Source organism: Pleuronectes platessa, chromosome 8, assembly GCF_947347685.1.
Source record: "Pleuronectes platessa chromosome 8, fPlePla1.1, whole genome shotgun sequence".
In the NCBI taxonomy this organism is placed as follows: Eukaryota; Metazoa; Chordata; class Actinopteri; order Pleuronectiformes; family Pleuronectidae; genus Pleuronectes; species Pleuronectes platessa.
Window position 1 is genome coordinate 1790444 of NC_070633.1, and position 22387 is coordinate 1812830.

At 40.6% G+C, this 22387-nt stretch overlaps 2 protein-coding genes across 4 annotated transcripts; one reads left to right on the forward strand and one right to left on the reverse strand.

The window, feature by feature from the left end:
* Positions 1-1190: 1190 nt before the first annotated feature.
* On the reverse strand, positions 1191-8935 carry tmem129 (transmembrane protein 129, E3 ubiquitin protein ligase). Of its 2 annotated transcripts, none has more exons than XM_053428529.1 (7): positions 8607-8935; positions 6878-6936; positions 5434-5688; positions 3451-3629; positions 3212-3371; positions 3039-3111; positions 1191-1514 (listed from the first exon to the last, which is right to left on the reverse strand). In XM_053428529.1, exons 1-7 carry the CDS (start codon positions 8809-8811, stop codon positions 1330-1332), a joined length of 1116 nt encoding a protein of 371 aa, XP_053284504.1. In that variant the 5' UTR covers positions 8812-8935; the 3' UTR covers positions 1191-1329. The 2 variants fall into 2 exon arrangements, with proteins under 2 accessions (XP_053284504.1, XP_053284505.1); XM_053428530.1 differs by having other exon boundaries at positions 3451-3611; positions 8607-8933.
* Positions 8936-12782: 3847 nt separating this feature from the next.
* slbp (stem-loop binding protein) lies at positions 12783-21588 on the forward strand. 2 transcript variants are annotated; one of them, XM_053429280.1, is made up of 8 exons: positions 12783-12995; positions 17703-17849; positions 18464-18577; positions 18681-18746; positions 19099-19221; positions 19926-20081; positions 20421-20529; positions 20810-21588. In XM_053429280.1, the coding sequence occupies exons 1-8, from the start codon at positions 12937-12939 to the stop codon at positions 20879-20881; spliced, it is 846 nt and encodes a 281-aa protein (XP_053285255.1). In that variant the 5' UTR covers positions 12783-12936; the 3' UTR covers positions 20882-21588. The 2 variants fall into 2 exon arrangements, with proteins under 2 accessions (XP_053285255.1, XP_053285254.1); XM_053429279.1 differs by having other exon boundaries at positions 12784-12995; positions 18675-18746.
* The last annotated feature ends 799 nt before the right edge of the window (positions 21589-22387 follow it).

The window sequence follows — 22387 nt, forward strand, 5'->3', positions numbered from 1 at the left end:
TAATTGTAATCGGTGTGCATGGATCAAAATCCCAGAGTCTGCAGCAGAGGAAGCTTTTCTCTCCCACAGTAAACACTTCTCCTGAAGCTGCAAAATGCCTTGTCATCGATATTTCTATTTGTGTTTGAGATTCAGTACTTGGAGATATTTTACAGCGCCAACACTCATCTGTGTACTATACCAAATATTTATTTTACATTTTCATAAAAACAAGTCATGAAGCTTTTAGCGGTTATATAAGGTTGGAGCTGAGTAACATCTTAGTTCAAAATGCCCTTTTTTTCTTTAAAAAAAAATCTCATATATCACTTCACATATCCTTTGTTATGGTGCCAAATAATTGATGTAAGGCTGTCGTAATGGGCTACTTTTCTAATTTGCAATGTTACTCAAGGTTCAGTGGCACTGCGCAGAACAACATAAGAGACCTCAAGGGTTTGGAGAAGCTGAGCGACAACCATCAAATAGGGAGGCGTTCCACAGCCTGATTCTATGCTTTTACCAAAGAATGTAATTTTCCCATTTATGGGAATGTTGTGCAGGTAATAAACTTTATTTATTACCTATTTATATGTTTATTTCAATATCTCAATGACAATCACTATTATTGTATAGCAGTGGCAGGTTTTTACTCCCCCTGCCTCATTTATCCTATTATTATCTGATGGTATGTGGCAGTTAACTGGTGAGTGTAGATTCTCACAGTTTGAAGGACCAGGACCCAGTGTTCTTCCTATAAAAGCCTGTCCTCCTGGCTGAGGCTCTTTCTCTCACTCGCCTGACTTTCATGCATAGTCTTGCTTTGTTCTCGTCCGTTTAGCATCACCTCCACACCATACAACGCTTCACTCATGCATCCCATACCCTCACTACCTTAATTCACTGATGAACACACCTCAATGCCTTCCTAGTTTGTGTTTCATTCGTTGTCAGATCATTTTATTTAAATAAATAACTTTTCTGGATTTCAACCAGCGTCTCCCTCTCTTTTGTCACAGTTTCTGAGCCGGGTCGTGACACAGGCTTTGAGTGGCACACATCTCTAAATCTGGGAACAGAAATAAGGAACTATCTGCACCACTGGCCGATCAGATCACTCCGTATATCCAGGTGGAAGATGCTGCAACGACAGCAAACCATGACCCTGGTAGATCAGTCAGCTATAGTATACTGTGTATATGAGATCGATGCAAAGTGTCCCAGTTTATTGTGATATATGAAGCCACACACACATTTGCAAAACAAAACTTTTACGTAGACAAACACAGGTGTGATTTAAAACCTCTTATTTTCAAAGGGAAACAGAATATTGGATCTGTATTTGTCTTCTCAGTGAAGAACAGAGACATCCAGAATACAGAATTTGGCTCTACAGGTGGGGCAGGGGACCTTGCTGGACAACCAGGTCTCAGGTCTTTGCTGATCTTGGCGGCTGGCGAACCATCGACCCAGACAGGACAGACACCACATGGGTCTGCACATGCACAGCTGGCAGTCTGACTCATTAAAGGGTCCTGTAACATATAGCAGTCACGAAGTCAGATCAAGTAAAAAAACACACACACACACGTTTGTACTTTTATCTTAGTTAGGGCATTCATTTTCATAATGCATTCCCTAGCCCCTTACCCTAAACTTAACCATCACAACTAGAGGCCTAACCCTAAACCAAACCTAATTCTAACCCTAACCCTAAAACCAAGTGCCCTGGGGGACCACAGAATCAGTGCTCTGACACGGCTGGCCTTGACTCTTCCAACTTTCAGGGTGACTGGGAAGGCAAGACTTGTCTGTGCTAGTCCTGGTTATTCCTGGGGGGGCTCCAGGGGGGGCCAGGGGGGCAGTGTACATCACGGCTGGCCCTGGTTCTTCCCACCTTGCCATAACTTCCCTTATCCCTGGGGGGAGGTCTGGGAGGCAACGCATAGTCTGTGATGGTCCTGGTCATCCCTGGGGAGACACAGTTTAGGACTTTATGGCTTTCAGCCTCACAGCTTCTGACCCCTTTTCCAAAACCAACAGAAAGATGACCCCGATGCTCCAACCCTGACAGGCAGCTAAGCAGAGAGTAAGTACGGCCCAGTCTTCTATCGACTTCGACCTACTGAAGAAGACGGACTGATGTCTACTCCATAATCTCCACTAGGGCTGAGACTTAATCCTTAACAAAACATAAATCTTTCTTAAAGATTCTTAGAAGCAGATTTTACAACAAAACTTAGTTAGACACACCCTCGGGCTTTATCAACCCTGGTGGGGCCTTCCTTGGCTGAGGGTGTCTAGTGATAATGGCCGAAACACCCAATGATCCTAGGGTCCACTATTGATGATGTGTTCCATAATATTACATCAGGAACCTATAATACCACAATTAATAATCCCACAAACTGAACCAAAATTCAACTTTATTATACAAATCAAAACTCCAAACAACTGAACCAAAATCAAACCATCAAAAATACAAAACAAGCCAAAATTGAACAATCATTAGTCATCAATAAAGGACCCACAGGTAATAAAAAAACGTTCTGCTTAGGGGATATGTGGAGAGCTTTGATGGCATGTGTGGGCTAGGGCATTGCCTCTGGCTTCCCATTTGAACTGCCCAGTGGTTGGATGAAGGCGGGGGAGTCATCAAGACAATTCAATACCAACCCTAAACCAAGTCGTAACCCCCAAACAGTCGAATAAAGGTAGGTGAGAAAGTGAGGACCGACCAAAATGTCCTCACTTTCCCTAAAATGTCCTTAATGTTGCTTATAGGCTCAAACCGGTCCTCACAAATATATCTGTACAAGAGCAGACCCTACTGTACTTCGTCTGTGTAAGGAAAACTCATCAGGAAACATGCCTAACGCAGACCTAATTCTAAACCTAACCCAATATCTTAGTTCTTAAACTGCCCTATGAAGTTGTGTCCAAACGTGAGGACCTCACTTTCCCAAAATGACCTAATCCAGTCTTATTGTCAAACTGGTCCTCACAAAGATAGAAAGAAAGTACAAGAATGGGGAAAAAAAGAACAGACACACACACACCTTCTCTTTGGCAGAGTCTGACCAACTTGGTGTTTGCTGGAACCTGCATACAGCCGATACAGGGCTCTATCTCCTGCATATGGAGAGAACACATTCATTTTACATGTTAATTGAAATGAACATAGAGTGACACAACTTGAATTATCATCGCAGGAGCAAAAACAGTAGTGTACCTGTCCAATAGGAAGCGTGTATGGCTCATTAAGGTCCACCTGTGCTCTGAATGTTTCCAAGAAGAGTTCACTGATGGTTTGGTGGATCACTACATTGGCAGAGTTTCTGATGGGAGCATGGAGTTTTTCACGGAGCTCTGCATACTCTGTAGAGTTAAGCCTGGAAACAGTGGGAAAGTGCTTTTGTCTGACATTGCACATGCAAGACCACTGTTGATTTTGAGCTTCTAAAAACACACCTGATATCAAAGTGTCTGATGGCAGGGTTGATGCTGTCCACTCTTAAAGTCAAGATCTGTGCAGGGGAGGATGAGTCTGGACTCAGTTGGTGCTGCCTGGACTCAGTCACTGTCACATGACATTCATTCTGTAAGGCCATGTACACGTGATAGGTGGTAACCTGGAGATGGACAAAAGGCTTCAGACATATTGATGAATGTAAATAGATTTTTTTCATACTGATGCATAATACCTTCAAAATTAAAACATATGAAATGGCAATGCTACACAAGGCAAGATGGTGGATCATGCTCATCACACACTGCTCAAAAAAGTTGAAATACATTCAATACATTATATTAGTTGTTGACAACAAAATTAGGGACAAAATAATTGTCTTTGCTTCTTCTTCTCATTGCTTGATGCCATGATTCACCCTCTCACAGCTGACTGCATGCATCCTCGCCCATCCAGAAAACTCTCCTGCGTGCATGCGTATTTTTGTATCAGGAGAGAAGGGAAGAGACTCAGAGATCAGAGCATGGAGAGAACGAAGAGAAAGAGAAGAGTCACAGCAAGTTGACGGGACTGTTTGTTTATGTTCTTTGTGAACGCCTAAGGGTGGCGCTGTAATTAGGCCTCAAAAAGACACATTTTGGCAAGCCACGCCTCTCACACCCTAAGTCCGATTGACTTGAAATTTGACTCACAAGTCCAGCTCAATGTGTTCTACAAAAAAGCCTTCAGGGCCATAAAAGGCCGTCATGATAATATGTTTGCTAATTTACATAAATTGAACAGGTGTAGCATGACATTTAGGGTTTTGCTTATAGGGGGCACTAAAACCACCCAAAATATATAGTGCAGTAGCCACTTAACCAAATTTCTCCAAATGTGGTATGAATACTCTAGGGCAGGGTTTCTAAACTGTTTTTCCCGAGGGCCAAATGCACGAAACTATAGGAAGGACTGGGCCTCACCTCTATTCGCATAATCAATCTGCAGGTGAATTACATGTTGGTAACCGCCGCCCTGGACGGGTTCGCGACCAATGAAAAGTCAGTGCATCTTAAGTTTCGGTCAGGGTAGGGGGGGCGTGGCGGTGTCGCAGCGGTCTGATGGACAGCGAGCAGGTCAGGAGTAAGTTTTGCGCCATCTAGTGTTTAAACTAAGAAGTGCAATACAGTGGGCAATAGTCAATTATATTTATAGACTTTGATATGGGCAAATTAAAAATGGATGGTGGGTTGCAGATGGCCTACGAGCCGTAGTTTTTGACGCCCTTGCTCTAGGTCAACTACAAACTAACATCTAAAGGGCCGAATTGATTGACGGAAGTGGGCATTGCCTACTTTTGCATTCTTGCGGTATTTCTAAGACATATTTTAAGCTAGAAACATAACAATTGGTTTATACATTAAGAATGATGTAAAAGTAAAGCCCAAGAAATTAGAGCCAGATCTGTCTCATGATGGTGCAATTAGATTTAACTGGCCATGCCCCCTCATCTAGTTTGTTCGACTGACTTGAAATCTCACACACAGGTCCAGCTCAATGTCTTCATCAGGAAAGCCCCTTGGACCATATCTTAGGCCATGATGGATTTTTGCTAAATTGCATACATTTTAAAACAGTAATGTCACATCTCCTTTCTATTTATTTTATCCAATCAACACCAAATTCTGTATAAAGCATTGTGAGAATGAGATGCACGTGTCTATTATAAATGATCAGGATTGGTAAAAAAATCATGGACGTTATTAACCATAAACTTTGCCAAGTAAAAGAACCCTCAATTTCAGTTGTCAGGACAGAGCTGCTCAAGAATTGCCCTACAACGAAGCGTGTGCAAGTCCTCACCTCTTGATGTGATGCAAGTTAGGAACTGCATTTTATTATAGCCAAGCCAAATAAAAGTTGAATTTTAAAGTAACTAATGGACCCTATTAATGAAGGTGGTCATACATCCAAGCAGAATATACTATATCGTTTTTTTAACTCACCTTTAACACCCAGCTGTCAGTTACAATGACTCTGGCTCCTGGTGCCCCTGTGGCAAACTTATCTATCCGTCTGAACTCCGTGTTTATGCTGGATGCAACAGACCAGTCGGAGTAAGGTGGCCGTTCGTGGGCTTGCAGGCCACGGCTGATTGGATGATTGTGCCAGTGATGTTGGGACCAGTAGATGACGATTGTCCAGCTAGTCAACTGGAGGCAGATAGAGAGGAGGAAAAATGCTCTCCAGCTGTCATTAACCTGGGGAAATAACCGACATGTAAATATTAGACATCATTTTGTACCTTAAAGTTGCTCCTCATTTCCACAGGAAAATGTCAAGCAGATATACCTCACACAGGCATGTGTCATAACATAAATACCCGCGCATTTATTTAGCCAATAATTATCAATGACTTTGACAAATCAGTGAGATCAATAAATGCATAAAGTATTGCTCTGAACAGAGAGGACTGACTCAGAGATTTTTCTTTATTTTAGTCCCAAATGAAGACAAAATCAGGAGAAAATATGGCTTGACTTTAAGAGATTTAATGCTGATTCATACACACAATACCAATCAGTTTGGGTTCGTTCAGACCAGCAGTGCACCTCCTTCACTCTGTAAAACATTGAGCTGAATATAGCAGTTTTCAGACATGACCTCTGGATGATATGCGCAGAGTCCAGGGTCCAGACTTTATCGAGCGGTTGCCTGTCACACCTGTTCAGAGCAGCAGGAGATTCCCCATTAAGATGCTTTCACAACAACACAGAAATCTCCAGTGTGTTCAGGTAGGATGGTGCAGCATACAGAGGCAAAAAAGTAACAAATTAAGTCTGCTGCGGAGAACAAGTTTTTGCTTACAGTTAAACACTGTCGACAGCCCCTCACCAAAAGCTCTTCTTTGTATATGACTCTGCTTTTTCATCCTGAGATAAAAAAAAATGTTTGCGTCTGCCGCATGTTAGAACCTTTATCAATCGCCCCACTTAGTCGGGGTTAATCCAGCAGGGAATTCATGCTGTGTTTTTACAAGGGGACTTGCTAGAGAAAGTTCAGAGGAAGTTCAGAGGCTCGCAATCAGACATTTGCATTCACACTTACAGCACCTTCGTAGAATGTCCGGTATGTCTGAAATCAGCTTAGAGCAGTCTATGTGTCAGAGGAAGTCTTTCAGGGATAAACAAACAAATTTAGCTGAAATATTAGAGTGATGGATGATGTAATAGGTTTATTGATGAACTGAGAGAATCTGGAATACTGTCTGTGAGTCTACTGAGATACAAAGGCACAAGACAGTGGCCATTCAAAGAGGGTTTCCATAATTTTTCGTCTTATAAAGACATCAATCAATAAAAAAGATGAATTGTGGGACAGTGTTGTATAGCATAGTGCATGTAACCAGCATGTATATTAATGCCTACAGTGTTTTGCAGTCAAACAAACCTGGTGAAAGTATCCCAATTTTTTCTCCGGAGCAGCAACACACATCCCAATGTAGTAACCTGAAGATATGAATAACATAGAAATAAGCAAAAAGCCCAATGACATGAGCACCCGCTCAAAATCATACCAACTCTAGTCAAATCTACATTTTGAGTGCACCTGTATAAAAACTTGAAATGGCCCAGAGCTGGAGGATATGAGCGACTTCAGACTTTTTTCTCAAACTCCGACCATGTTACAGTGCTAGACTTACATGAAAAGGTGCAAAGAAATATTTGGTGTCCCCAAGCACAAACTATTTTAATATATTGTAAAACTTGACACAGCAACACAAGAAAGCATGCAGCGCTAGGGGAAAATGTAGTTATAATAGAATATAGAAATAGAATCTAGAACAAATAACATTGTACAACTATATACCTTAGTAGGCTGTTTTATAAATGAGCAATATAAAGATAAAAGTTGTATAATTCTGCAGTCTGTCCAAAATCCTCGGTAATATACAGTGTGCACAGCAAGCTTTCCTGGATGTACTATTGTAGACTGTAGATGATTTGGCATTGTGCAGTCTGTTGGCAATTGGCACAAAAGGGGCCTCCCAAGCACTGTGAGGCAGGTGGCTGGGTGAGTCTGTGGCTAATTGTGCTCCTCTACCGGCTCAGTAAAGCAAAGAGGGGATGAGAGGGGTTGTCTGCGATGGCTCTTAGTTTTTTTTCCCACTATCTGTCACTTCCTTAACACGGTCTAGCTCCATCCCCACCAGGGAGCTGGCCTTCCTTGCCAGCTTGCTCAGTTTGTTGGTGCCATATCTCCCCATGTTATCTCCTCAGCACACCACAACAAAGTAGGTGGCTACGGCCACACTAGACATGTAAAACATTCGTAGCACCCTTGTGTATGCATTAAAAGACCAGAGTCGCCTCAGAAGAAGTATCCTGCACTGTCCCTTCCTGGAGAGATCCTCAGTGTTGTCAGACCAGTCCAGTTTGTGGTTTTGATACACCCACAGGCACCTGTAGCTGTCCACATCTTGACAAACAGTCTTGCAACCTGACATACTGGTGTGTACCAGTGAGGAAGTCCAAGATCTTTGTGTCTTCTCCAGGTGTGTGTTTGCTCTGGGAAGCATACAGATGATGGCATCATTGACAATGATGACAATCAGGTATGCATACTGCAAACTGTGGCGGATCGAGATGGTCTCCTACTAGGGACCTGAGGTGCTGTAAGACAAGCCGTCTCTAAGGTTTTCATGACATGTGAAGTTAAAGCCAAAGGTCTGAAGTCTTTGGGAGCTCTGGAGGTGGCCCTTAATACGCACAGGGAGGATGCAGGAAGTCTTCCGGACCTTTTCCAGCATAAGCGATAGGTAAATGGTCTGTAATTAGATTTGCACTTTTCTAGTCTTGATAACCACTCAAAGGACTTTAAAGTACAATTTTGCCATCCACCCTTTTAAACAAACATCCATACAGAGCCATTATATGCAGCACTTTCTCCAGCACACATCATAAATGCTCTGCCGGTCGTTCTTTTGTCCCCTCCACTTCACTGCAGGCTCTTTTCATTACAGTTTCTCATTCCACCTCACACGTCTATGTAATGTTCTGATGCAGCTTCCCCTTAATCCTGTCCCCGTGGGTTTTAAATAAATAAATGATGATGGAATTGCTGCCGTGAAAGCTTCAGTATAATCGTTGCATGAAAGAGAGAGACTGTCATGTTTTACCTAATGGTAAGGCGGAATGGACCAGTACGGTGACACTGGTCCTCCTGATGTGGAACTGGACAAATGCCACATCCTCGCTCCCCAGCCAGGACGAGAACAGGTTCTGGATGGTCAAACCGGCCGAGCGGAACTCGTTGGGTGTAAACACGAAGCAGAGACAAAAAACGATGTAGGCCAAAGTAAAACTCAACTCCGGACTCTCCATACTTGGTCTGTTTATTGCTGACTATCGCCTCACGACCAGCCTGTTTACTTTTCCTCAACTGGATGAAGAAATCAACATTTCCTCTTACGTTACAGGAGAGTCTTCTTCTTCTTTTGTAGGCGGTTGGCATCGAGCATTTAACGCACATTACCGCCACCTGCTGGGGTGTGGGTCAGACCATCGAATAGAGAGGGAAAAAAACTGAATCATCTTCATTAATCCGGTTTCCAAAAAAAAATATGTAAACCCTTGATTACAGTTTTAAGATTTATAAGTCCTTCTACTAATTCCTCAGTTTTTTCTTTAACTTTTCTCTATTTATTTTTATATATAGTGTCATGCTTGTGACAGTGCCCTATCAGAGATGCCAAGTTTGATCGTCATGCTCAAAAATCTGAAACAACCTGGTTTAACAAATGCGGAGTGGAGTCCATTTTTTTTCTTTGTTGAAGTGTACATAAATACATTACAAATTAAATAAGACATTTAACGGTGAACAGTTCTTAAAAAATCTGACCTCGGAGAAGCATAATGTCACGAACAAAAAATATATAGGGCATAGGGAATATATGAAAAAGAAATGGATTAGAAATTAGAAAGATCTGTAAGAAAACAGAAAAACAAAACAAACCTTTCGTTTATTTTAGGGGTTCTCAGCAACATTTCCTTCTGAAATATATATTAAAAAAAATGGTTGACTTTTTAGAAATCTGTTCTTTTGCAAAAATAATTTTCAAAAGTCATGAGTAACATTTCTGAAATGCAAACCAAAAATTACATTTTCTTTTGTCAAGAAAAAAAGAGGTAGTCAAACATAGGAAATAAATATCTCTTCCGACGACACCTTAGTAAACAAATATATATTCTGTTTTGTTGCACCTATATTGCACTTACAAGAAGCTCTTTTTTAAACCATTCCATACAATTTCAAATTGTACTTACTTGATTCTTGTTCTTGGTTTGTACCATCATGGTTGAATGCACTTATTGTAAATCGCTTTGGTTTGCTTAAAAGTGTCAGCTAAATAAAATGTAAAGTAATGTAACCAGTAATGTATATCTTCCCCAAAATAAAGCATAACTAAATTTACATTCCTAAAATTAGCTTACTTGCCTTTTGGGAAGTATCACAGAATAACCTGGTTAGATGAATCTTGAAATGCCCTTTAGAAAAATTCAGCCATTAATGCAGGTGTCTCTTTGAGACCACAAGTTCACATAGAATTTAAATTTGTTAAAGTTTTTCTGAAGTATTATCTTTTGTAATATGTATGCCCAAATAATGATGGTTGATCTATCAGGGATGTTATGAATTGTCATCAGAGGGGAGTTATGAATTGGAAGTAGTTTACATTTATTAAAGTTTTAATTTCAAGCCAGATGCCTCTGAGATAAAATCAAACGTGATTTGGGGAATTTGTTTGATACCTTTATGAATTAAGAATCTTGGGGATGTGGCTTGTTGCAAGGCATTGTGCTCTTAGTACCCAAATCAAGTGGTTTGATTTAATGAATAAACTTGTCTTCTAAACCAAGTATTTCCAAAGAATGACGCATTAATTGTGTTCAATCATGTCGAAAGCGTACTCTTTTTTTTTTTTTTACACTTGAAGTCATACAGTATATTGAGTTGAATTGATTGACCTTTTACAAAACCCAATTGTGTGCCTGAGATTATTGATGAGATGCCTGTCTTTAATCCGTTGGCATAGATATACCTTAAATATATATATAATTCAATGGGTAATGGCTGGTAATAATATCTGAAAAAAATCTTTATTAATCCTGGTATTCATGCTCAAACTGATTAATGGATAACTTTTTCATCTTGCATTTTTATTGATGAGATATACCAGACTCAGCAAAACTGATGAAAGAAGTAAATATGGTACACAAAATTAGACTTGTGCTTGAAATAAATAGTGTCTCTTTTCCTTGTGAAAATAAATGCAAAGAAAATCTGCTATCCCAGACAGCAGATCAACGTTGACTCAACGATGGTTCACTGTTAAGGAATGGTACTATGAAGTAGATGAGGGCTTCCAAAGTGTTTAATACATTTGCTATATGCTTACAGGTGAGATTCAAATGCGTTTACGCTGATACCTATTAAAGGTTCTGTGCATATAGAATTTAGTGATATAGTGGTGAAGCTGCATATTGCAGCTGAATACCCCACACCTCAGCCTCCCCTTCCAAACATGAGAGAGAACCATTGGTAGCTTTCAGTCATCAAAGTTAAAACTCTGTTTAGAAACTGTTTAGTTTGTCCAGTCTGGGATACTGTAAAAAACAAGGGGGCCACCATAGAGAGGACCCGCTCCCAATGTAGATATAAAGTATTTCAATATAAAGACCCATTCAAGAGTAAAGAAAACTACAATTTTTTCAATTTAGATGATCACACACTAGTGAAAGTATCAATAGGATTATTTTAAATGTAACTTCTACCAATTGATCCCTTCACCTAAATCGTACCCACTGACCCTTTAAAGCCATGGAATTATGCTGTTGTATCAAAAGAGTGCCATGCATATTACGATAAGCAAACACTACGTAACTTCGGTTACTAATTGATGTTACTCGAGTTAATATTTTTTTCTCAGAGGAATGCTGATTATTTTTTTCAACTAAGTACTTGTGTGACAGTGCTTCCTCTTTTGCTACTAGCGAAACATATTGACTTCTTTCAGTTTTTATCTGAATTCCCTTTGAATTATTGGGATGCTAATTGAAATATTTCAATAATAATGAGACTCATTAAAGATCATTTTCTTTTTTACTTTTCTATTCCTATATTTGGAAAATTATACAATATCGTTGTTCTATCTATTGAAGGGCGGCTGTGGCTGAGGGGTAGAGTGGTTGTCCTCCAACCTGAAGGTCGGCAGTTCGATCCCCAGTCTTCCGCATCTGCATGCCGAAGTGTCCTTGGGCAAGATGCTGAACCCCGACCTGCCCCCCACAGAACAACAAAGTGTTGCTAATAGATGCACTGTATGAATGTGTGTATGAATGTGTGGGTGAATGGGTGAATGTAAAACTGTACTGTAAAGCGCTTTGAGTGGTCATCAAGACTAGAAAAGGGCTATATAATTACAAAATTATTTACCATTTCCTACATCTCCTTGCATCTTAAAAAAACTTCAAAACGGAGTTCCTGTTTCTTAATAAATTATTATATCATTCACGTATATTCTACACTCTACTCCCTTAGAAAGATAACTGAAGCTACATCTGGACGTTCACTAATGACAGACCACAACGTAGTCTCTTTAAGTCCTTTTCATATTTGTTTTATCTGCCTCATGATCCTTCCAATTCCTAAGTGAGAGTACAATAGTCATTAAAAACAAAAAAGCGATCTTCGGTTGTCATTTATCATCACAGGAAGGTTCCATGCATGGTACAAGGTGTCAACACTCTCCTTTTCATTAGGGAGTTGAGAGCTCCCTTTGAGCTTTAAAACACAATTAGGACAAATGTAGACACAATCTAAAGGAATCTAAATCATGTTAGAATAAAATTCATGAAGTGAGCAGAAACACACACCAGCTGAATTTTTTCCCGTACATCAAAATCTGGACAGTCCCTGATTATTATGGTGTCAGTTTCAGTTATGCCTCCACACAGGATGTGAACAACTTGGCTAAAACCTGTCAGTGCTGGACCTCCATGCTAAAATTGTATAGAAAAGAGACATCCATAGGTATGTATAATCATATTAGGTTTTAATTAGGTGTTTTATAAAGTGCAGCATGAACACATATTATTCGAATTTATTAAAGGTTATTGAAGACATCAGACAAAAGCGTTTCACTTCCTTTGGTGAACCCAGTCTATTGGTGAACCTTTAAGATGACGAGAGTGTAAGGGAGAATAAAACCGTAGGGTGGCAGTAATGCAACACCGTGGAGGCCAACTGCCGTAAAACCTCAGAGAAGAAGAGGTAACGCGCATCTTGATTTGCATTTGTCTTTGCTTCTTCCGGTCACCTGACCCGCTTGATTGTTCACCGACGCGGGTCTTTCAGTGTTGGAAAGCGATAGTAACCTCGATAGATACACAGAAGCCTTTCTCAAAGACTGCGGACACATTTTACTGATACTGATTATTATATTCAACATGTCTGCGTGGACTGAAGGAAGACGACGCGATGCTCACAGCAGCCAAGACGACGAAAGGTACGCTTTAATGTAGTTTTAGCCGCTGTAAGCACTATCACTACGAGCTGCCACCGTGCCTGCCCCTTTGTTAGGTTCCCAAAGAGGAGCTCCTCTCGCCTGAGAACGTGTTAGTAATGTCAGATGATGTAACTTGTTCTGTACCGCTGTCTGTGAAGCACCAGTCTGTGTGTTAGCTGCTTGTAGTGGCTGAGCTAGTAGCCATGTAGTAGCCACCTGAGTTTGGTTTGCGGAGAAATAATGGATGTAGCGGTAAACGATGAAAGGAGTACATATGTTAGCCGCACTGAAGGAACGACCATACGAAGCGAAGTGGACGATGTCCGTGCGTTGCCGATAGTATTCATTCGGGACAAAACTATAGTTCTGGTGGCGATCAGGCCTCACAGGCCCCGAACAGAGCCTGAGGGACGAAGGAGGCACACACAGACGTTCAGAACAATCGGAAAGGGTTGGCGGGAGACTGTCTCAAAACTTCCGCCACTGGGATTCGAGTGCGCCCATATTCAGACCCTTATGGTACACATTTAAACGGGCTAGAGCAGCTGACAAGAGCCATCTCCAGGCACTTGAGGCACATCAAGTTCGAGACCTTCTAAATCATAGAGAAACCCAACATTTTTCACAATCAGCAAGTACTCAATGAATTAGAAATCGGATTTAGCGTGAGAATAAGAAAGCATCTGTTTCCGATTTAAAACAATATATCCATCAATCTCTCTCTATATATATATAGATATATATGAATTACGCCGCGGGCACACCGTCCGCGGTAGCGCTTGCTTTTCATTTCCTCCCTACGTTAACAGATGAGAGCTGGAACACCGGCTGCTGTTCAGCCGCGGAAGTCGAGCTGCTCTTCTCTCGGTGTTTTTGTCCCCGCGTATTCGCGCGCTTCACAGCAGATAAGACAGAGAAATGATCTTTCAGCAACGTTTCAATGTTTAATAACACTAAAAAGGGCTATCTTATCCGTTGCATATGACACGAACATATATTTGCATGTAGCCTACTTTAATACATTCATTTGTTTTTATAATATTAAATATTTTGAAGATGCACATTTTCACACTGTATAGTACTGGTATTTATTCATATACTCAGGACTTTTTTTTATACAAAACAGAACCCTCAGAAAGGCTCTAGTTATATTAAAGGCTGTAGTTGTATTAAAAGTTGAACAACCGCGATTCGCACCCGTTTTTGATAAACAGTATCAATTTTGAAAAACATCAAGTTAGATGCCCCACACCTGTAACTTGAAGTGAATTGACGTCTAATACTATCTACTCTTTATAGCTGATACTACCATTTCTTCCTAAAAGGAGACATATTATCACAATTGAACTTTTTTTTAGTGCTTCTACACGTTAATTTGGGTATCTGGCATGTCTACCGGCCCAAAAACGCGATCTAAGTCAGAAATGTCATGCTAGAGTGACTGAGAATGGGCTTCCTTATCATTCTCTCCTCACAATGAAATGGGTGTCTCTCTTACATGGCCTCGGCCCAGCGCCCCTACACTCATTATAGATACGATATTTGTCAAAGCACTTCACTTCGTTTTGAAAACCTCGGATACACCTGGAATAGCTAGCTAGCAGCATGAAGCAAATGAGGCACTCAAGATGAGCTGTGGTCCGCTGCACAGATCCACACAGATCTTCTTAGGGCCCCAATAGCCACGAAAAACTTCCACAAAGTAACTTGATGGTTATTGAAAGTTTCAAATCACGACCACGCGCCTACATGACACGCATTACCTTTCAGTATGGGGTAGATCAGGGGTCTCCAACCTTTTTTCAACTGAGAGCTACTTAGAAAAAAATTAAGTGGCCAAGAGCTACTTGCATCACATCGCACATATTTATTAATCAACTGACTTAAGCTTCTGTTTGTACACGTGTGAAATTGCAATACACAATGCTTATCAAAAATAACTCAACTCTAATACAATAACTTAATAACTCAACATCAAAGGTCCAAGAAAACATTAGTACACTCACTCTTTTTAAAACTTAGTGAGATGACTGGCACTGCATGGAGTCCTTCTGTTTGTACACGTGTGAAATTGCAATACACAATGCTTATCAAAAATAACTCAACTCAATAACAATAACTCAATAACTCAACATCAAAGGTCCAAGAAAACATTAGTACACTCACTCTTTTTAAAACTTAGTGAGATGACTGGCACTGCATGGAGTCCACCAAAGAGGTGTATGCACTCAGGTTCACTCTAATACAGTCATTTAAATGTTCATCTGTCAGTCTTGTTCTGAATTTAGATTGGATGACATTCATGTCAGAAAAAGCAGCTTCACAAAGGTATGTCGAACCAAATAAAGCAGACATTTTAAGTGCTGCTTGGTGAATGTTCTTGTAGTTTTCTGGGTCTACAAGGCTCCAGAAATGTTGTGAGTGTTGCTGAGACTTAAGCTGAACATGATTCTGGAGATTTATAACCTCCATCTCCATCTCCACAGGATTGACAGTGAACAGTTCAGCCATCTTTTCTGAAATCTCTGTGATGTCTACCTCCATGAATGGGTTGGCAATGAATGCCACACATGGCTCCAGCTTATCAAAATCATTGAACCTATCCTCAAACTCCTGGCCTAGCTTTGACATGAGGTCACAATATTTATTGACATCCAAAACAAAGTCAGCCCCTGCATGGCTATCTAACATCTTAACTACTGTTGGGAAGTGTTGCAGTCTTTTGTTTTTCAGTTGCTGGAGGTAGAATGACAGTTTTGCTTTAAAAGCCTTAACAGCACTGATCATGTCAGAAATTGTTCTGTCTTTACCTTGTAACTGGGTGTTGAGCTGATTGAGTTTCTCTGTCATGTCTGTCAGGAACGCAAGATCAAGCAGCCACTCAGCATCAGACAAAAGTGTAGTGTCCTCCTCTCTTGACTCCATGAAAGCCTTGATTTCGTTCAGCAATGAGCAGAAGCGATGCAGTATTTTTCCTCGGCTCAGCCACCTCACCTCAGTGTGGAGAAGGAGATCACTGTGTTCAGCAGACAGTTCCTGGAGGAGCAGTTTGAAGCTTCTGTGCTGCTTGGCCTTTGCGCGAATGGAGTTGATGATCTTAATGACAGGTGTCATCACATGATCAAATCTCATGACTTTGGCGCATATAGCCTGCTGGTGAATGATGCAGTGATAGTTCACAATTTTAGGAAAGTCCGGGTCGGCCTTGCACAGTGCAATAAATCCTGAGTGGCGTCCTGTCATAGCTGGTGCGCCGTCTGTTGTAATAGACACCAGCTTTTCAATAGGCACGTTATTTTCAACGAAGTACTTTTTCACAACGTTGTAAATATCGACTCCTCTGGTTGTGGTTTTTAGTGGAAGCAACGTCAAAAACTCCTCTCTGGTGGAAGAGTCTTCGAAAACCATCCGGACAAACACAGCCATCTGAGAGGTATCAGCCGCATCCACCGACTCGTCACATTGAATTGAAAACCATTTGCATTTAATCATGTCTCGCTCCAACTGACCCACTGCATCGGCAGAGAGCGCAGACACTCGCCGTGCCACTGTGTTTGCGCCAAGCTGTACATCAGCGATAGCGGACATGATTTCAGTCTTACTTTTATGGTCCTTGAATAATGTGTCGGCCAGCGCTGTCATTGCTTCCTTCACCATCCCGCCATCGGTGTATGGCTTCTTGTGCTTTGTCAAAATGTGCGCCACTTTAAATGATGCCTCCGTGGCCGCGTTGGCTTTCTTCGTCAGTCCGATGAATAAACATTGCTGTTTTTTAAGGTTTGCTTTCAGCTGGTTCACTTTCTCAGTCCGTAGAGTGCTGCCTGCTGGAAAATCCCGTGCAAAGTTACCGTGGACTTGAGTGTGGTGGCGCTCCACGTTACCTCTTTTGCCGACCGAAACACTGCTCCCGCATATGAGGCACACACACTTGTCCTTCACGCTAGTAAAGAAGAACTCGCATTCCCACTCCAAATGGAAATTGTATGTTTTCTGCTTTTTCTTGACTTGGCCACCTTGGTTTTCCATCTTTGTTGTTTGTGTAAAGTTCTGCTAATACACCAAACTCCTCACTTTAGCTTAGCGAGCGTACAACGTCACTCAACGTCACAACGTCACTTTGGCTACATTTACACCGGACACCAATGTGACATATATGTGAACGTAAGTGAGATGAGGTTCATTTACTGTCGTCGGAATATAATTTTTTTTTTAAATTTTTTTTATTATTATTATTATTTTTTATTTTTTTATTTTTTTCGGTCAACCTATCAGGCGAGCTACTGAAAACCTGCCCGCGAGCTACCGGTAGCTCGCGATCGACGTGTTGGAGACCCCTGGGGTAGATGAAGGCGCACAAGCAGCCGACAACGGACACACAAGCCGCGGAGCTTAGAACGGACAGGGCGATCACGGACCAACGTCTGGGACCGACCGGCCGGGTCCCACGGGGAAGGAGCCTGGATGTTCCATTTCTTTAAAAACCTCCGTGTTCTGCGGCAGATCTGAGTCAGATAACACTTTACTTTACAGATGGAGCTTTACTTATCTAGCAGGGGGGTGGGGGGAGCTGGCTTTATTTAACAAAACTCAGCCTGTTCATCCAACTTTGATGTGGGATAAAATATATTTCTTCCATTGAAACGCTTGTATTCGAAATACATTCTTGATTGTTTAAATCCAGCATTTTCTTATGTCTTCCCTGCATAGGATCACGGTCCCGCCTCGGGGATCCCACTGCAGGAAGAGAGGGATCGATGGAAACCTGCGGGCCAACAAAGAGGCAGAAGGTAATGACAGGGAAAACCGCAAGCACACTGACGGCAAGTGCAGATACTCCGACAACAGACATGCCAGGTAAGAGTATATGCCTACAATAGAAGAAGAAAATCTTATTTGTGGAACCTCGGTTATATTTTCATATTGATGAATATATTTTCGAAGAAAACCAACACCTTTTAGACTTAAACATTTTGGTAATTTATTAGTGAATATCTTGAAAAATAAAACTTAAAACCTTTTGTCTCTGATCTTGCACTTGCCAACATCACTTTCCTACTTTTAACATGTTCTTATGTTTCTTAAAATCTGTTCTCTTTTTATTTAAATGACATTTCAAAGTGTTATATTTTGCATTTATATTGTATGTAAAGAACTTTGAGCTGCATTTCTTGTATGAAAGGTGCTATACAAATAAATGAAAAACAATTATTATGCATGAAGCTTCAGGTTTTATCAGTCATGTGGTCCTAAGCTCCAACATAATGTTGAAACTGTAACTCTGCAGGAATGGAAAAAGCTTTAGAGCTACATATCTGACCATCTCTGCGTATACAGGAAGAAGAAAAAAATTTAGATACATTTTTTTTTAATTAAAAATGAAAGACCACAGTTGATTAGATAACAATATTAGCTGTTAAACTGCCTGTTGTGCTTATGCTAACATATATGGTCTTATGTTTCCTCCCTAGTTTCACCACTCCCGAGAGTGCAGGCCCGGTGTCTCGCTGTGGTAGACAGGCTGACTGGGGTAGCCAGGTGGAGAATGATGAGATGAGGAGGGACGTACAGAGAGACATACAGCGGTAGCCTTCCTTCTTTTGTTCAGTGATTTTAACTCATTGGTTTAAAGCACTACTGTTACGGAGTTCTAAGCATCACTGACATGTGCATTGTGTTCAGTTACAGGAGGAAGATACTTGGTGCCGAGGTCACCCAGAGAGAGAGAAAGACCTCCTCTGGCTCTTCTGGGAGGTATGTGGTATATGTATGAAGACAAGGTGGCGGTTTTACCGACATTAAGTGCGAGTTGTAACTCAGTCAGAATGTGAATAAAGGTGTCTGTGTCATTGTTTCCATATGTCTCAGGTTCTCTAGCCCATTAGGACTAAATGCAGACTCAAACAGAACCAGCAGCTTTTCCAAACTTCTCTGTTTTAGAAGCTAAAAAACTCAAGTCCTTACGACGGGCGTAAAACGTAGCAGATGTTTCAGAATGAAGATACTCGAGGAGATGTACAGTCCTGAATTCGGAAGCAGGCTGCTATTTAGTGGTTCCATTCACAACGAAAACATGTCTTAATGTGCTCGAACCGATCTGCTGCAGCTGTGACTCCAGAGAGGGAGAAAACATCGAGACAGATGAGGCTGTGTTGTTACGGCGACAGAAACAGATCAACTACGGCAAGAACACATTGGCCTATGACAGATACATCAAGGAAGTTCCAAAGTAAGTTCAAACAAACATACATATACCCTCAATTAATCATTTAAAATGTTTTCATTATAAATAGGTTGTTGCTCAGGAAGTAGAAAGTCTTCTACTAACCAGAGGGTTATTGTTCTATGGCTTCTCCATTCAGTGTGCTGAAGTGTCCACGGGCAAGATACTAGGGCTGCGCGATATTAGAAAAACCTGCAATATGATAACTTTTTTTTATATTGCGATGATGGCTGCAGGCCAACACACACACACACGCACACACTTTTCCCTGAGGTTCTTAGATCATAAATCAGCCAATTTTTTTTATAAATATCAACAGCTCATAGTGATTAATTTAAATCGGGTCAAACATGATCACTAGAGGTTTCCACAGCAGAAATGGTTTTTTGATTTTACTCAGGAAAGTGTTTTTCAAGAAGTTCCTTAATCATTGGTCCTTGATGTTAACCGTTATGAAAGCATATTTTCAACCGCAGTCTGGTAAAGACTAAAAACCTGAATCAGATCAGTATTTGGTATGACATCCCCTTGTCTGTGATTTTTACATCAGTTCTCTGTGGGGATCAGACACAGTAATGTTTGTGCAGAAAGGATTACTGCAGAATGAATTGGTGGTCTAACTGCTCTTAAAAGATTTGTGTTCAATAAATGAGTAAAAAACGTGAAGCCCATCTGTTTCCAATGTATCCTCTTTCCTATTTTGATTCCAGACACGTGCGTCAGCCGGGTGTTCACCCAAAGACCCCCAATAAATTCAGGAAGTACAGTCGTCGCTCTTGGGATCAGCAGATAAAACTGTGGAAGGTCAAACTGCACGCCTGGGACCCCCCAACAGTGGACTGCCAAGATAAAGTCCTCAATAACATGTAGGAAAATTAGGACTCCAGCTAACAATTATTTACTTACCAACAATGAGTTGTTTAATCCGACCAACAGTCCAAAACTCAAAGATATTCAATGAAATGTTATTTTATATATGCCAGAAGGTAGTACACCCTGCCTTTTTATGAGGGTGTTTCATATTTTTCAGTATAATTGATTCAGAGCGAGTGGCATACAAAACAATTCTCTCTCATGGGAGAGAACTGAGTTGCACCCTAAAGCTAAAGCCAGATACAACTCATTTTAAGCCCATGAAGACCATATTATGGACATATTGTCTCAATCAGCTTATGGTTTATTTTTCTTGACATCTATTTTTCTAGTGAGGAGCTGGGCCTTGATGACATCATGGACATTGAGCTGGACTTTCCAAACCTTTCTGACTCCCAGAATGTCCCATCCTCTCTGACCTCACACAGCCTTTCACTGGAGGTGAGATTGATTACTTCTGTTCAGTAGAAGCACACACATGGTAATGTCTTCAATTGTTGAAAGGGAACTCGAGCTCCCTTTATTCGGTGGGTCTCCTCTGAAGTTCTTTTCATCAGAGCTCTCTAAGTAGTCCGAACATGCAAAAAGTTCAAAATATATGGATATAGTTTTCAGTAACAAACAATCTGAATCCTGTATCTACTGTATTATGTCAGCAGAGATCCCCATTGAAAGCAGGGGATATAACAAGTGTTTCTGTTGTTTGTGTTCTCTTGCTCAGGGTGATGACTGTTTGGGTACCCCAGTTAAAATACAGAAGACAGAAACTACGGTGGAGCTTGACACGGTGTAGCTCATCATCCTGCCCATCTCCAAACAAACATGTTGACACATCTCCATTGGTTTAGCTGTTTCCCTGCAACATCTCCCACTTCATGTTACCCTGAATGATTGTTCCAGGTACCATCACCTGTGGTAATGCCACACACAACATCACAATTCTGTGTATCTCAGGTCGTTGGTATTATTTGGTTCAGCACTGACATTAGCTTTTTCATTTGTACTAGTGCTTCTTAACTCGTATAGTCTTTCAAAGATAATCTGCTCAGGGAGTCTTTTCTTATGGTTTCACTTTCCAGTTGCATGTTAAAGCAAGTTTCTGTTAATTTCAATGGATTAGGGTTTGTTCTTTACAAAAAACACTTGTAGCTCCGATCTGTGGTTCTGCAGACATCCCGGTTTGTCGGTGCGAATCTTAAAACACGCACTGCATGTACCTGGTAAATATGAGGCAAGAATACATAGAAATGAGCTGAACTCTGAAGGTTCTCTAAATATTCAAAAGAAAATGGGTAAACCAAAATTAAAGTATTTTCCTTTTATCGATTGATATTTTCAAGATTATTTTTCTTGTAGAATTTTAACTGGTGCATTACTGCAGTGAAACTGGGCTTTGATTTGTTTTTACATTGGGTTCTTCTTTTTTAATACAAATGTTACTATGTTCTGTATTGCTTTTTTCTTCAATGTGAAATCTTTCCAATAAAAAGAAAAAGAGAACTGAATTGTCTTGTCTTTTAGGAGCAAAACTTTGATGGTAGTTACTTGTTACTTTAAAAGCAAAGCCACAGATGGATTCAAGCTGGTACTTTAAGGTATATTAAAGTTAATGAATGCTGTGTGTAACGTAAATATAGCATGTATGCTGTCCATGAGTATTTGGACTATTCCGCATATTTTGTTGCTCAGGCTCTGAGCTCCTGCACTCCCAATTTAAACCACATTCAGCTGGAATTTGAGGAGGATTAAATCGTAGCAAGTACTGTGGGAATGAAGCCTTGTTAGAGAGATTTTCACAAACTTACTTGTATTGTGAACGTTTTGACCTACAAGGTCTTCGTTTGGCAAACGTGAACAACAACACATGCACTGAGCATTTTTTCCAGACTTTCTCTACCTGGGCCCCCTTGTCTGAGAAGTTGATACAAAAAGAAAAAAATGTCAGGATGAAAATGATGATTCAAACACAGAATACACCGACATAGTCGAGACAGTTTGCGGTGATAACAGCTGATAGAGGTGTCGATGTGATGTAAACAATATCATGTGATCTCTGCAGCAATGTTTTTATTTGTAAATATAGTGTATATAAATAAAATGTCATTGCTACTATTGATTATTTTACATATTACATTTGTTTTTACTTAAATGTATATTTCACTTTAATTAGTCACGGGTTTTCCTTGCAGGGGGATTGATAGTAAAATGGTATATATGAAGATTTTAAATACATATATTTATTGACATCACTTCCTCTTTCTGTCTGCATTGTATTTGACTAAATTTAGCCATAATAGCT

Excerpts from the sequence above, each read along its gene's own strand:
- tmem129 (XM_053428529.1), bottom strand. The coding sequence starts at position 8,811 with ATGGAGAGTCCGGAGTTGAGTTTTACTTTGGCCTACATCGTTTTTTGT. Across the intron at positions 3,630-5,433 it reads CTGACAGCTGGGTGTTAAAG|CCTTTTGTCCATCTCCAGGT; the intron begins GTGAGTTAAAAA and ends ATATGTCTGAAG. Across the intron at positions 1,515-3,038 it reads CAGACTCTGCCAAAGAGAAG|GACCCTTTAATGAGTCAGAC; the intron begins GTGTGTGTGTGT and ends TATATGTTACAG.
- slbp (XM_053429279.1), top strand. The coding sequence starts at position 12,937 with ATGTCTGCGTGGACTGAAGGAAGACGACGCGATGCTCACAGCAGCCAA. Across the intron at positions 19,222-19,925 it reads TACATCAAGGAAGTTCCAAA|ACACGTGCGTCAGCCGGGTG; the intron begins GTAAGTTCAAAC and ends TTTTGATTCCAG. Across the intron at positions 20,530-20,809 it reads CACACAGCCTTTCACTGGAG|GGTGATGACTGTTTGGGTAC; the intron begins GTGAGATTGATT and ends TCTCTTGCTCAG.